The sequence below is a fragment of the Marmota monax genome, unplaced genomic scaffold (assembly GCF_021218885.2).
Source record: "Marmota monax isolate L192 unplaced genomic scaffold, Marmota_monax_Labrador192_F-V1.1 WCK01_AAM20220418_F8-fsc00019, whole genome shotgun sequence".
NCBI lineage: Eukaryota > Metazoa > Chordata > Mammalia > Rodentia > Sciuridae > Marmota > Marmota monax.
The window spans coordinates 5,466,923-5,480,662 of record NW_026695242.1 but is presented as its reverse complement, the minus strand read 5'-3'; the positions used below and the strand labels follow the sequence as shown (position 1 = coordinate 5,480,662).

The following is a 13,740-nucleotide window of genomic DNA, read 5'->3' as shown; positions in this document are numbered from 1 at the left end:
GTCCCTCCCCCTGGACTTCCCAGCAGCTCCAGCCCTCCCCGCGTGCCCCGGCGCAGACCCGCGCCCTGTCCCTGAACCCATGGGACCTGGCTCCTTCCCCACACGTCACACTAGGGTTCATTTCCCCGAAGACCCGACCCTTCCCTTATCCCTCCACAGGGACTACCCCCAGCACCCCATTACCTTCGGCCCCGCCCCCCTGAGGTTGTCGAACTCACTGCTCCCGCCGCCGCCGCCGCCGCATCCTAAACCGCCGCGGCTGCTATAGCTACAGGGAGCCAAGGCAACCAGCTCTCGCGACACTTTCTTCAGCTACGGCGAGAACAGTCGAGAAGAGAGTCTCGCAAGAAAGTAAATTAATCAGGCTCGAGAGCGCTAAGTATATCTCGCGATAGTAGTGTTTTAAAATGGCGGACGAACGCAAGGCGCTCCAGGGGTTGTCTGGAAAGGTTTGGAGGTGGGGCGCGGACGAGGATGAACCCTGAACTGACCAGAAGTCGGAAAACTATTGGAAGCGGAATGGTCTGTTCGGGCGGGTGTAAGTTAGTATGGAGGACTCTGTACCGGCATAACTTTAGGGATATAGCCTTCTTTTTAAAACTTCTCAAACTTAGATCAGTATCTTTAACGGAAGTTCCGTTTTCCAAGTTTTTTCGTTCGACACGGAGAAGTTGGAGATGAAGAAGGCAGGCCAAAAATTGACCTTCCCATCTCCTCATTACCTTCTTGTAAGAGGTTTTCATCCGTTCTTCCCCCACCCTGATTTGTAAAAAGTATTTGGCTTCACAGAAATGTTTGTCCTGATGCCCCGCCTCGCCAACTCAGGAGACCAAAATAGGAAAAATTTTCAATAAAAACCAACATGTAAGAACAGGTGTTTGGCCTGTACTGGTGTGTGATTTGTACTTTGCACTCTCTGTTCATGCACACATCCTTATTTAGTTGCTCTCCCAACAGTTAGTTGTAGGACTTTTGATCTCTGCTCAGTCTACTGTAAATAGTCTGAACAGTATCCGACATTTATTTTATTTTAGTTTTTGCTGGAGGATTGAACCCAGGATCCCTACCCCCCCTTTTTTTTGGCGGGGGGGGGGGGTGCTGGGGATTGAACCCAGGAACTTGTGCATGTTAGCAAACTGAGCCAAATCCCCAGCTACCCCTTTTTTATTAACTTTTTTTTTTTTTGCCGGGGGGGGGGGGGGGGGGGGGGTAGACTGACTTGCTAAATTGTCCAGGCTGGCCTCAAATTTGTGATCCTCCTGCCTCTGCCTTCCAAGTAGCTGGAAATTACAGGCATGCGCAGTAATGCCTCAGAAGGTGGATTTTAAAGAAAGCAGGTCAACAAGGAAGAGTGAAATCAGCTGGATTAGGAGGTTAACTAAGGGAATAGAAATTATTATTTTTTTAATATATTTTTATATATTTTTTATATCTTTATTTTCATGTGGTGCTGAGAATCGATCCCAATGCCTCACACGTGCAAGGCAAGCGCTCTACCACTGAGCTACAGCCCCAGCCCAGGGAATAGAAATTTTTAAAAAGGTGAATTCAATTTCACCTCTTAAATCTCCTGAATAGCTCTCATGAGATTCTTCACTCTAGACCAGTAGAAATATATGGCTGTCCAGTAGAAATATATGGCGAGCCACGTTGTGTAATTTAAGATTTCCAGCTGCCACATTTTTTAACAGATGAAGTTAATTTTAGTAATATATTTAATCCAACACATTCAAAATGACATTTCAATAGGTGATATTGAGAATTTTTTTTAAGTAGAACAGCACATCTAAATTTGGACTGGGAACATTCCAAGAGCTCAATAGTCCCATGCAGCTAATGACTACAGTATTAAAAAGCCGCAGACCTAATCTCTACTCTAGAATAATGAATGAGCAGTCTATCTTACTGACAAAGGTGGTGTCATGGGCATGTGGTTTTTGAAAGCCACCCTTGAGGTTGCTAACTTAAGTGGCTGCAGAGGCTAGGCAAGTAATAATAAAACATTGTCTTATGTAAAACAGTAGTAGTGAGTAATAGGACCAACTGGAGACCATGAGACCTTGACCATCTAAAAGGGCTAATTTGCTGTGTAAGAATGCTTGTCTAGCATGTGCAGGGTTCAAGGTTTGATCCCCAGCACCACAAAAAATAGTTATAATTTTTTTAAAAATTCACTGGGTTTGGTGACCCACGCCTGTAATCCCAGAGGCTTGGGAATCTGAAGCAGGAGGATGGTGAATTCAGAGCCAGCCTGAGCAATTTCCAGGCTCTAAACAACTCAGCAAGATCCTGTTTCTAAATAAAATATAAAAGGGGTTGGGGTTATGGCTCAGTGGTTAAGCGCCCCTGGGTTCAATGCTGGGTACCATAAAAATAAATAAAGGGAGTACCTCTCCTGAGTTTTTTTTTGCTTTGTTTGTGGTACTGGGGATTGAACCTAGGAGCACTCTACCACTGAGCTACATCCCTAACCATTTTTATTTTATTTAGAGACAGGGTCTCACTAACATTGAGGCTGGCCCTGAACTTGTGATCCTCCTGCCTCAGTTTCCCAAATTGCTGGGATTAGAGGTGTGCACCACCACACATGACAGAATAATGCAATTTTAAAACTTGTGAATTATTTCTGAAATTTTCCATTTAATAATTTTGGGCCATAAATGTACCTGGAATATATCTATATCTCTTTGCCTGGAAATGCCAGTGTAATTAACATTGACAACCAATGAGAAATGGAATTTGGTGGCTAAATAATCTCACTTCTCACACTCTAAATGAGGTAATTCTGAGGTAGTATGTCTCATGATTTTCTAGCACATAAGTATTACCTGGAGAGAATAAGACACAGATTCTTGTGCCCAAGATTTTGCATTTCTAATAAAGCTCCTAGGAGATATTGATCCTACCAACCCATGGACCATTCTTTTAATAGCATTTCCTATAGAATTCAGCCCCCTTGCCCAAAGTGCCCTTTATTGGTTTTCTTCCTCACTCTTTCGTATGGTTTGTTTTTCTGGGACACAGTCCAAATGAACTACTTGTATCCATATCTTCGTTTCAGAATCTGGGGAAAAATCCAAACTATGAAAACCCTCTCTTTAGGAAAATCCACATGGAGTTTTGTATATGAGTTTAGAGGATGTATGTATCCCCCAAAATTCATTAAGTTGTAAATGAAGGTGACAAGGGTAAATGTCATGTGACCAAAGATCACTAAAGTTTGATCCATCTCCTGTGAAGTCTGACAATTTAGTTAACAGCTCATGGAATTAGCTGAATTCAACCAGCTTTCCTTAGAAATTATTTCCCAGGGGTAAGGATGTAGCTCAATGGTACAGCACTTGCCAAATTTGTGAAACCCTAGGTTCAATTCCATCACCAAAAAAAAAAAAAAGTTCCCAGACCTTATTGTCATCTCATTATCCTTCCTTCCTGGTCTGTATCATTCCATCATTCTTATTTTGTGGAACACAGGACGAATCTGGGACTCGAGAGACCCCAGGTTTGAAATCAATATAAAGAGCATTGTCAGCCATTCCTGTTGAGCTCTCAGGGTTTTTTTTTTTTTTTTTTCCAATCATAGTGCTTTCTGGGCACCACTTTGGTGCTATTGTAATCCTCAGATCTTTTCTTGTTATGTTCACACAAAGCCAGGTATAGTATAACTGCAGCTTGCCACTGGAGCTTCAGCAGTGCAGTTGGTTAGCACAAGGTACTGCATCTGGTTTCTCCCACTCCCTTCTGGATTCCACATAGTGCTTTATTCTATTTCATCCCTTTGGGAATCTGTGACGTATGTATTCCTAAATTCACATGTTCTAGTTCTGTGATAATCAATGTTACTCTTACATCTTCCTTAGCTTCCCATTTTCCTTTCCTGATTTGCTCATTTTGCAGCTTCTAATTGGCTACACCGAGAATTAACACCAGTATTACTAACACCTGTTTCCTAATTACTGTGCTTTGCCCACATATAGGCCAGCACATGTATTTGTTTATGATTATTTGTCTCATGAACATTGAGTAAGTATAACTTCGTATATACCTATGAATGTGGTTTTGTGGGTGTGGATGTGGGTGTGGATATATAAGCAGCCAGAGCTCAGGTCCAGTCTAAATAATGAGTGTTTGGTATTTGGCTTTAATTGATCTTTGTGCATTGTCAGCCTCAACTTTCATCTGCCCTCAAATATCAGAGGAAGAATAAATTCAGTTCCTTGAAGTTTATTGACTGTTACTGGTAGCAGAGCAAATTTCATAAAAGAGCAGGTTTCATGTGGAGGAGTGAAAAGGGGAGCTCTGAGTTGGTGAGGAAGGATATTGGGATGGGGACTTAGAGTAAAAGACAGAAAGACAGATCTCTCCCACCTTTCCCTCTCCATTCCCACAAGAATACTGTATTAACAGTGGGGGCATCCTGATCAGTATTCCCTCTCCAAATTGGAACCACAGAGGGGAAACTCGATACAAATTAGAAAACGCCTCATAGCTCCTCTGTTTCTCCATCCAAGGGGATGCCAATATCCACGTTGTAGTCAGCAGGCTCCCCAGAGCTCAGCCAGGGAATAGGGGTTCGGTTGAAAGAAGGCCTGTTGGAGAGGTTCTGGTTGTAAAGGACCAGGGGTTCACTCAGCAGAGGCCCCAGGTCAAACTTGGGCATCTGGAAGGTCATACGTTTGGAGGCCTTTTCATATCCACCATAGGGCATTGCTGTCCTGAGAAGGGGACAAAAGAAACAGAACCTTGTCAACCAGTTTGAAGGAAGGGGAAGTTCGTAAATTCTGTTTTTATGAGATGCTTCTTTACCTCTTATCCTTCTTCTCCCTTAGTACCCTATTTCCCCTTCCTGGTTTGCTTGTTTTCCCAAAGTTAATAATGAGAAAAGGAGTGCAGTGGGTATGAGACTAGATAGAGTCTCATAAACAGTCATGTCCCAGACTAGCATTTCAGAGAAAGTACCCCAAACACTACAGACCCAAGGATCTGAGATCACCTTAAATTAAAATGTAGAGACCCTACCAACTTTACCTTTACCCCACCCCCAACCCAGGTGAATAGGGGATGGCCTAGCTGAAAGGAATTAACAACCAAATGCAAAATCACTTCTCTAGGCCTTTCCTAATCTGTTTTGACATAGATCTTCTAGGCATAGTTTACAGAAGCCTAATTAAAAAAAGAAAGAAAGATACTTAGAAACTTACCCTAGCAGGATATGAGAAAATAAAATCATACTACAGGGAGAATAATGGCATTCACACCTTGACTGAAAGGGGACCTAAAGAGGCCTCCAACCACATATTATATATAATTTCCATTTTACATTAAAAGCAACAAGGAGCTGGGTGTAGTGGCACACACTTGTAATCCCAGCGGCTTGGAGACTGAGGCAAGAGGATAATTATTAATCCAAAGCCAGCCTGAGAATTTAGCGAGACCCTAAGCAACTTAGTGAGACCCTGTCTCAAAATAAAACATTACAAGGGTTGGTGATGTAACTCACTGGTTAGGTGCCCCCTGGGTTCAATCCTTAGTACCAAAAAAAAAAAAAAAAAAGCAACAAGGCTCAGAAGTAGGGTGATTATTCCATGCCCAAACAGCTAAGTAAGCTAAAAACCAAAATTCAAATTCTGACTTCCAGCAAATTTTTCTTATCACACTCTTATGATGAAGCTGAGCTGGAGTTAAAAGAGCAAGGACTTTCCATTAAGACTCCCTTAGTCCTGTCATCCTTCCACAGCCTCCTTCTGAAACATTTGAAATACAGTAACATGCTTACTAAGGGATACAGTGCCACCACTAGTATGCATCTGGTTCCTTCCCCACCATCTCACCTGTTGAAGGACTTGTATTTGGGGAGTTCAGCTTTGGCCCCATAGGCCAACAGGTCAATGCCAAGTTCCACTTTTTGCTGGGGGTCAACCCCCATGGCTCGCTCCCATGGGGAAATGTAGGTCTTAAACACAGTGATATGTTTTCCTTCTCCACCTGCTTGGTCTCCTGGTAACCATAGGAGAGAGAAGTCAAATAATAGCTATTAGTTAGTAGCTAATGAAAGTTAATCCCACACCCTTACACTAGGGAAATTGTTGAGACCAGGTACCAAAAGTATAATATCCCGCCAGTTGTTTCAGTTTTATAGTATAGTGACAGTCTGGGGTCAGTCTGGGGTCAGATCTGTGACCAAATCAGAAAACCCAGAAAGGTGACTCAAAGACAAGGCTTCTCTGAGTAGAATATGAATATATATATATCTTTTCTGTATATATATATATATATATATATATATATATATATATATATATATGTACATACATATCTTTTCTGTATATATATCTTTTCTGGATGCCTCCTGTGTTCATGACATCTCAGCCCTGCTCCCCATTCCCAGGATAGACCTCATTCCTGCAGACAACTCTGCTCTAGAGAACAGATACATTATTTTTGGATGTGAGTACTTGCCTGATCCTGTCTCTCCAACCCCTGCTGTGCCAGCAGCTCCATCTCTGCCAGCCTGGCCCCCAGGACCACTTGTACCCCCAGCTCCAGACCCAGAGCCCTCATGATGATGATGGTCAGAACCATACTGTCCAGCAGAGCCACTGCCCCCTGCCTGGCCGCCACCACTGCCCTTGTTGTAGGAGAATCCCTGACCAGCTGTGCCCAGCTGTCCCCCCACTGTGGGAAGGAACTTCTGGAAGTGATCCTGAAAAGAAACAATAAAGTGAGGGGAAGGTTAGAAATGGATATGGAAAATATACAAAGACAAATGTGTATATACCAAAGGAGGAGGTGATCAGAGACAAGAGCCAAACTGAAGACCATGAATCCTCTGAGATTCCAGATCTCCCCAACCCCATAAATGGATAGTGGATAATCTGACTGAGAGGAATTAAACTTTTCTTTAGAGGTGGGATCTCAGGCTGTGGATATAGCTCAGTTGGTAGACTACCTTGCATGCTCAAGGTCCTGGGTTCTAATCCCCAGCACCACACACAAATAAACAAACAAACAAACACCTCCTTTGATGCAGAGCCCCCTTCTATTGTTTCCTGCCCTTCTTGAATTAAGCTTCTTGTACTAGCTTTAGGTAGTCTGGCTTCGGTCTCCACCACTGCTGAAATGTCTCTTTAAAAAAAAAAAAAAAAAAAAAAGAGGTAGAATCCCCTGGTTAGCCCAGTTTCCCTAATTACACCTTAGGGTGGGGGCAGCTCATTCTGAGTGGACATGGCTGCAAAGGGGAACACAGTCTTAATTTAAAGAACTAGTGAAATCTCTGCCCCCTCCTTCCTCATCTTTCTATTCCTCTCTCCACTTGGTGCCTGTGAAAGCAGAACTTCCATTTTTTTTTTTAAACTCAAGGATGCTCATCACTGGGCTGGGGATGTGGCTCAAGCAGTAGTGCGCTCGCCTGGCATGCATGCGGCCGGGGTTCGATCCTCAGCACCATATACAAAACAAAGATGTTGTGTCTGCCGAAAACTGAAAAAATAAATATTAAAAAAAAATTCTCCCTCTCTCTCTCTTAAAAAAAAAAGGATGCTCATCACTGAGCTACACCCCCAGCCCATTTTTCTTTATTTTATTTTGAAATAAAATATAAGTTGCGTAGGGCCTCACTAAATTGCTGAGCTGGCCTGGAACTTGCACTCTCCCTGCCTCAACCTCCCCAGTTAAAAAGATTACAGGCATGTACCACCACACTCAGCTGGAGCACAACTTTCTGACAGTGAAACTGTACCAAGTGAAGTAGGGTGGCTAAAAGAGCAATACTGGATTCAGTCCTGAAACCTAAAAATAATCCCGCCAACTTCTTGAAGAGTCTCTCCTGGCCATCTTACCAAGTATTCCCCTATGCTCCACCCAGTGTAACCAGACCCAGTAGAGAGGAGGGGTTTTGGCCTCCTAAAGTTAGATATGACAGGCTCAGCACTTTTACTGGGTTCCTAGTAAGGGCCAATGACGGACATTCCTACCCTGGCCCCATAGGCATCTATTTCCACTCTCCTGCAGTCACCTAGAGAAGGTGGAAGAAGAAGAAAGAAAATGGAGAATATACCCTCTTTATCAGCCATAATACCCTGGACCTTGCCCCTCTCCAATCCCTGCTTCTTTTTAGTTGGAGAAGAAGCCTAACTAGAAAATGTAGGATTTTTTTTTTAACCTTTATTTTATTTGTTTATTTTTATGTTGTGCTGGGGATCAAACCCAGTGCCTCATGCATGCTAGGCACGTGCTCTACCACTGAGCCACAATCCTGGCCCCCCCCTTTTTTTAATACTATGGATTGAACCCAGGTGGATTTTACCACTGAGATATTAATTTTTTGTTTTGTGACACAGTCTTGCTAAGTTGCTTAGGGCCTTGCTAAATTGCTGAGGTTGACTTTGAATTTGCCATCCTCTTTCATCAGCCTCCTGAGTCATTGAGATTATAGATGTATACTACCACACCCTGCCAAAAATGTAGGATATTGAAGAAAGATGATTTCAGTCACCACAGCTTGGGGTCCTTAGGGAAAATTTAACCCTAACCCTTTAATAAAAGATGACTAAAGAAGGAGATGGCTGTAAAACTCATTTAACTATTTCTAAGGTTGCCAGATTTAACAAATAGAATTACAGGAAACCACTTAAATTTGAAGTTCAGATGCACAACAAATAATTTTTCAGTATAAATATATCCTAAATATTTCATGGAGCATGCTTATACTAAGAAATTATTCATGTGTCTATGAAATTCAAACTTAAATGTGTATCTTATATTTTTATTTTGCTTGTATATTCCAAATGTTCTAGGGGATTTTCTTTTGAGGGGGGCACCAGATGTTGAATTCAAGGGCACTTGACCACGAAGCCACATTCCCAGCCCTATTTTGTATCTTATTTAGATACAGGGTCTCATTAAATTGCTTAGTACCTCACTTCTGCAGAGGCTGGCTTTGAATTCGAGATCCTCCTGCCTCAGCCTACTGAGCTGCTAAGATTACAGGTATATGCCACCTCACCGGGCAGGGAGATGTATTTATAGAAAAACAATATTCATTATATAAACTCAAAGATCAAATTTAACTGGGTATACCATTTTGGGTTTTTTTATTTGGTTAGGTTTTGCTTTTTTTGTTTGTTGGGTCTTTTCGGTTTTTTTGTTTGTTTGGTGCTGGGGACTGAACCCAAAGCCTTGCACATCTAAGCACACACTCTACCACTGAGTTATATTCTCAGCCCTATTACTCTGTATTTTTAATTTTTCATTTATTCTTTTGTCCCAAATATTGCAAGGGACATACTTCACTAAAAAAAAAAATCATTGTGAATCTTAACCTCAAAATACAGGACTGGCATTCTGTGTTTTATCTGATAACTCTATTTTAATACTTACCCATACTGGGAAGGAATATTTTACCTGAGGGTGTGGTGCTTAATGAACTTATACATTTTAAGGAAGAAGAGGTTGAGGTGCCTACCACCAATAAGCTGTTAGAAAAGATACTAGGCTTGGGGGGCTGGGATTGTGGCTCAGCAGTAGAGCGCTCGCCTAGCACGGGCGGGACCTGGGTTCGATCCTCAGAACCACATAAAAATAAAGGCATTGTGTTGTGTCCATCTACACCTAAAAAATGTTAAAAAAAAAAAAAGACAAGATACTAGACTTTCAGAAAGTGTTAACAATTCCGAACTCACCATTGAGCTATCAGAGAAAACATCAGGATGGTTTTCATAGATAAATTTTTCCACCCGCATCTGTCGCAGTTTGAACATCTTAGAGCCTCGATTGGTGAGCAGTGACAGCTCCTCCAACATCACATCCCTTGGGACGCTGATCTTCTTGCCCAGGTTCAGGCCTGAGCTCTCCTGTCCACCTTTCAGGGAGATGGGGAGAAAGAGGCAAGAGAAAGAGGAAAAGTAGAGTTTCCTGGACTCAGAATGCAGACCTTGTCCACAACTAGTGTCCTATTAGAAACCCTTTAGAGGACTGGATGTTGCCTGTGATGTCTGAACAAGGTCTGTCTAGTATATATTATTTCCTGGGTTTGAAATTGGAGTACTGGGAGACAGTGGAAATACTAGAGTAAAGAGGTAAACAGAGTTAAAAGTGGCACAGGCTTGGGACAAAAGGTATAAAAGAACATCATAGATGGAGCTACTGAAGAAATTGTGGCATGAGAGAAAGTTGATAGGCTAATCCTATGTGGAATTGGCCACATATAACCACATACTTTTATTTTAAGTTCTTTCCCTTTTCTTCTTCTTAGTGGACTCTTTGACTTCAAAGAGCCTCTAGTTATCAGAAGAACTCGAAGGAGGAGGAGGAGGAGGAGGAGGAGGAGGAGAAGGAGAAGAGAAGGAGGGGGAAGAGGAGGAGGAAGGGAAGGGGAGGAGGAGAAAGGACAAGAGGAGAAGGAAGAAGAAGAAGGAGCTCTTCACATCCATGCACTCATGTTTATTCCCAGGAAACATACTTGTGCAATTTCCCATTTTAAATGTTAAACCAGTTCCCTAGCTCTGTGGAAAGATATAAGGAAGTTAACCATATACTGGAACCTTAGTCTGTGTCAATCTCCATCATAGTTTCTTCCTCAAACATACCTCACTGACCACAGATCCTATGGTCGTGGAACTCAGCTGGCTAATATGGCAGGATATTGTCCCAGATTATAAGGTGAAAAGGATGGAAGGGTGAGTAGTCAATATTGAATTCTGCCTTCTCTTCTTACTTCTCCTCTCATACCCATACCCCCCACCCTGGAATTGCTGTCGTTTGTTCACCCCAACACATTTATAACTTTATGTTATTTGTTGGATTGGTGGGTTAGGGATGCTTTTAATAAGAAGTCCCACATGAGGGAGCTGCAAACATGCCTACCTCCAGTGAGTTCCATGATCAGCTTGCTGGATTTCCTCTTCTTGTTGGGGGCTGGGGTTCCCGAGAGCGGCATTTTGGAGGTATATTCTACCTGGATGGGGTAGGAATAGGGTTTAGAGGATTTACAGGAACTGGGAAAAGTGTTTATAGTAGAGCAATATTTCTTAACCTGAGAAGGCTTAAGGGGAAAATTTCCTCAGGTTTTCAAAGAAATATGTATTTCCCCAAAAGATGAAAATCCACTGTCTTAGGGGTTCTGTTTTCTTCGGAAACAGGGTCGGAAACAGAGATGTACCCTGTCCTTACCTTCTGCCAACCTCTTATGGGCTATTTTACATAGAAATATTTTATAAGAAACATAGCTGAGGGAAAGGGATGTTTAAAACAAAACAAGAACAACTCACATAGGACACTGCACCCAAGTTTCATGGGTTTGGTGTGATTTGAAGTTTTTACTTGTATTGGGATATCAGACTGGGGTTGATTTCAGGCTCTGGTCTCTCCTCAGTCTTCCTCCAAGTCCCAAGGGGGTGGAGAAATGTTCTGCCAGGGTTCAGGACATTCAGCCAAAAACATTCTCCATAGGAAGGAGAGGTTGTTGCTCCTCCAATGGGCCAGCTGGAACATGGCCTGGGAGGTCATGGCTGTGCTCCCTGCTGCTACAGTCACTCATGCTCCAGACCCCAGAGCTCAAATGGGTTTGGGGAACCAAGGAGCATTTGAACCATGTTACAAGTCAGTCAATACCATAGCAGTAGAGAATTGAGGGAGGACAAGAACATAGTAATAGGATCTGGCCATGGTTGGGGACAAGCTGGGAAAAGATAGAGACTCCAGCCCCTCCTTAACAGCAGTTGGCATGCAGAGACATGCTGAGTCTTCTGCTGAGTCTTGTCTCACAAACACATCTACAACTCTACTAACTTATTGGGGCCTCAGAACCCCTATCCATTCATCAAATGCCTCCCCACAACTTTCTGGGCTCTTCTCTTTCCAGCTCTCTGGTTTCCCCTGGACAGCTGGGAGCTAAGCATATTATAGGAGGGGAAAGGGCTACTACCCAAGGGTCAAGAATCACAATTGCAGACACAGAAGTTAACCAAGTGAGCTCCAGCACCTTAAGTCATAGAGCCGCACACTTACCGGCTGCTTAGTTGGTGATCAGCTCTCCCTGGGGTTCAGCAGCTTTGGAGGACCCAGCTGCTGTGACCGGAGAACCGAGCTGGGCAGGCGTGGGGGCAGCACTGGCAGTGGGGGAGGGAGGATGGTTATTAATAGAGATGATGAGTGCAAGCAGCTCAAATGGCACAGGGGGTACTGAGACCCTGGAACCAAGATCCCGCCCTCCTTGCCCAGAGGCTCAAGAAGGGGAAAATGGCCTTTGGGATACTCCCACTGAGCTGACTGAGCTAGGAATCAATCTCCCTAGGGGTTCCCCTTTGCACCTAGAGTCTGAAATCCAAAGAAGCATTCAGGGAGAAATTGAAGATGAGGGAGAGGAAAAGGGAAGTTAAATTCAGAGTAGAAGAAAGAGAACCTAGAAAATGTGCCCTGCAGTCACTCAGATCTGCTCCAGGCCAAAGCTGGAGGGACCTGTGGGTATATTTAGAAGTAGGAAAGATTAAGGCATTATATTTGAAGACAGGATGGATGTCTTCATAATTGAACTTCTTTTTAAAAATACCTAGGTTTTTTTTTTTTTCCTCTGAGAGAGCAAATTAATGAAACACAGTGCAGTAAGGGATGTGTGGGGATGACCACCAATTCTTCTGTCTCTTCACTCCCTTTTCTTTCCTCTTAAACTCTGGAAGTTCTAAGAATAGGTGGACACCACAATCTGTGTTTTGGTTCCTGTTTGCTGCTGGGGTGCTCAGCCTGCTGTGTAGGATAGATGTTATCTCCCTGAGAAGGTCTTGTAGGCTTCTGATCTGCCCAGGCCTTGCTCTCCAAGGTTCCTACTTTGGATTTCTTTCAAGAGAAACACACACTCTATTTAAGATCTGGACTATCCCATTTGTACTGTTCTAAAGAAGCCTCTTGGCAAAGGTACAAGCTTGAGTGCCCCTTTGGAGGAAGGCTATCATTTGTATAGCACCTTCCTCAGTAGCTACAGAAACATTTTGGATCCTTCTCCAACTTCTTTTCAGGGTCTAGAACCAGACGCTACATTCCTGCAGCCACTACTATTGCACTATTACAGCTGCCTCAGGATTTTTTTTGTATTAGGGATTGAGCTCTGAGCTAGGGACACTCAACCACTGAGTCACATCCCCAGCCCCATTTTGTATTTCATTTTGAGACAGGATCTCACTGAGTTGCTTCGTGCCTCACTATTGCTGAGAATGCCTTTTGGACTTGAGATTCTCCTGCCTCAGCCTTTGAGCTGCTGGGATTACAGGAATAGGCCACTGTGCCCAGCAGGAAATGGTTTTTGAAGTTTACAGAATATACTCCTGTCCCTCTGGGACGTCTCCACTTTTCCTGTTCATACCCTCCTTCCATTCTATACTTTCCAGGTTCAGGATAGGGGCTCAAAGTTCCCCTACCTACTACCACATTGGTTTCTGTCCAGACCAGCTATGCTTCCAGATCCTTCATCTTTAGTCCTCCTCCTCTGTTCCTTCCCAACACAAGGAAGCAACTTAGAAGAAGAAACACAAGTATCAAAAGGTGATTTCATCATCACCTCTAAAAAACAAACTCAAAGTTTAATGTCGTATGATTGAATATCTAGAACTGCTTTAGTGGATGAAGACAGGCTATTTAGCCCTATGGTCTCTGGTGTTTGCAAACATCTAGTTATTGGCACAAATATGCCCTCTGCTGGTTAATTGGAGCAATGGCACTTTCCTTCTCAGTCTCTCCGGATTCTGATGC

General features: G+C 43.1%; 2 protein-coding genes across 3 annotated transcripts in view; both read right to left on the bottom strand.

Moving 5' to 3' along the window:
• The window catches only part of Usp54 (ubiquitin specific peptidase 54), a 128,938-nt gene extending 128,553 nt beyond the window's left edge, over nucleotides 1-385 (bottom strand). Inside the window, exon 1 of one of the 2 annotated variants that reach the window (XM_046419831.2) lies at nucleotides 184-385. The gene's annotated coding sequence lies outside the window, so the exon portion shown is untranslated. The remainder of the gene's footprint in view (nucleotides 1-183) is intronic. The other variant, XM_058577921.1, reaches the window with a different exon arrangement.
• A 3,823-nt stretch (nucleotides 386-4,208) lies between these two features.
• Nucleotides 4,209-12,152, bottom strand: Myoz1 (myozenin 1). The gene is made up of 6 exons (XM_046419896.2): nucleotides 12,007-12,152; nucleotides 10,864-10,954; nucleotides 9,681-9,859; nucleotides 6,460-6,703; nucleotides 5,832-5,997; nucleotides 4,209-4,715 (listed from the first exon to the last, which is right to left on the bottom strand). The coding sequence occupies exons 2-6, from the start codon at nucleotides 10,934-10,936 to the stop codon at nucleotides 4,484-4,486; spliced, it is 894 nt and encodes a 297-aa protein (XP_046275852.1). The 5' UTR covers nucleotides 10,937-10,954; nucleotides 12,007-12,152; the 3' UTR covers nucleotides 4,209-4,483.
• Nucleotides 12,153-13,740: the final 1,588 nt, after the last annotated feature.

Excerpts from the sequence above, each read along its gene's own strand:
- Myoz1 (XM_046419896.2), bottom strand. The coding sequence starts at position 10,936 with ATGCCGCTCTCGGGAACCCCAGCCCCCAACAAGAAGAGGAAATCCAGC. Across the intron at positions 9,860-10,863 it reads GATCATGGAACTCACTGGAG|GTGGACAGGAGAGCTCAGGC; the intron begins GTAGGCATGTTT and ends TCTCCCTGAAAG. Across the intron at positions 4,716-5,831 it reads AAATACAAGTCCTTCAACAG|GACAGCAATGCCCTATGGTG; the intron begins GTGAGATGGTGG and ends TCCCCTTCTCAG.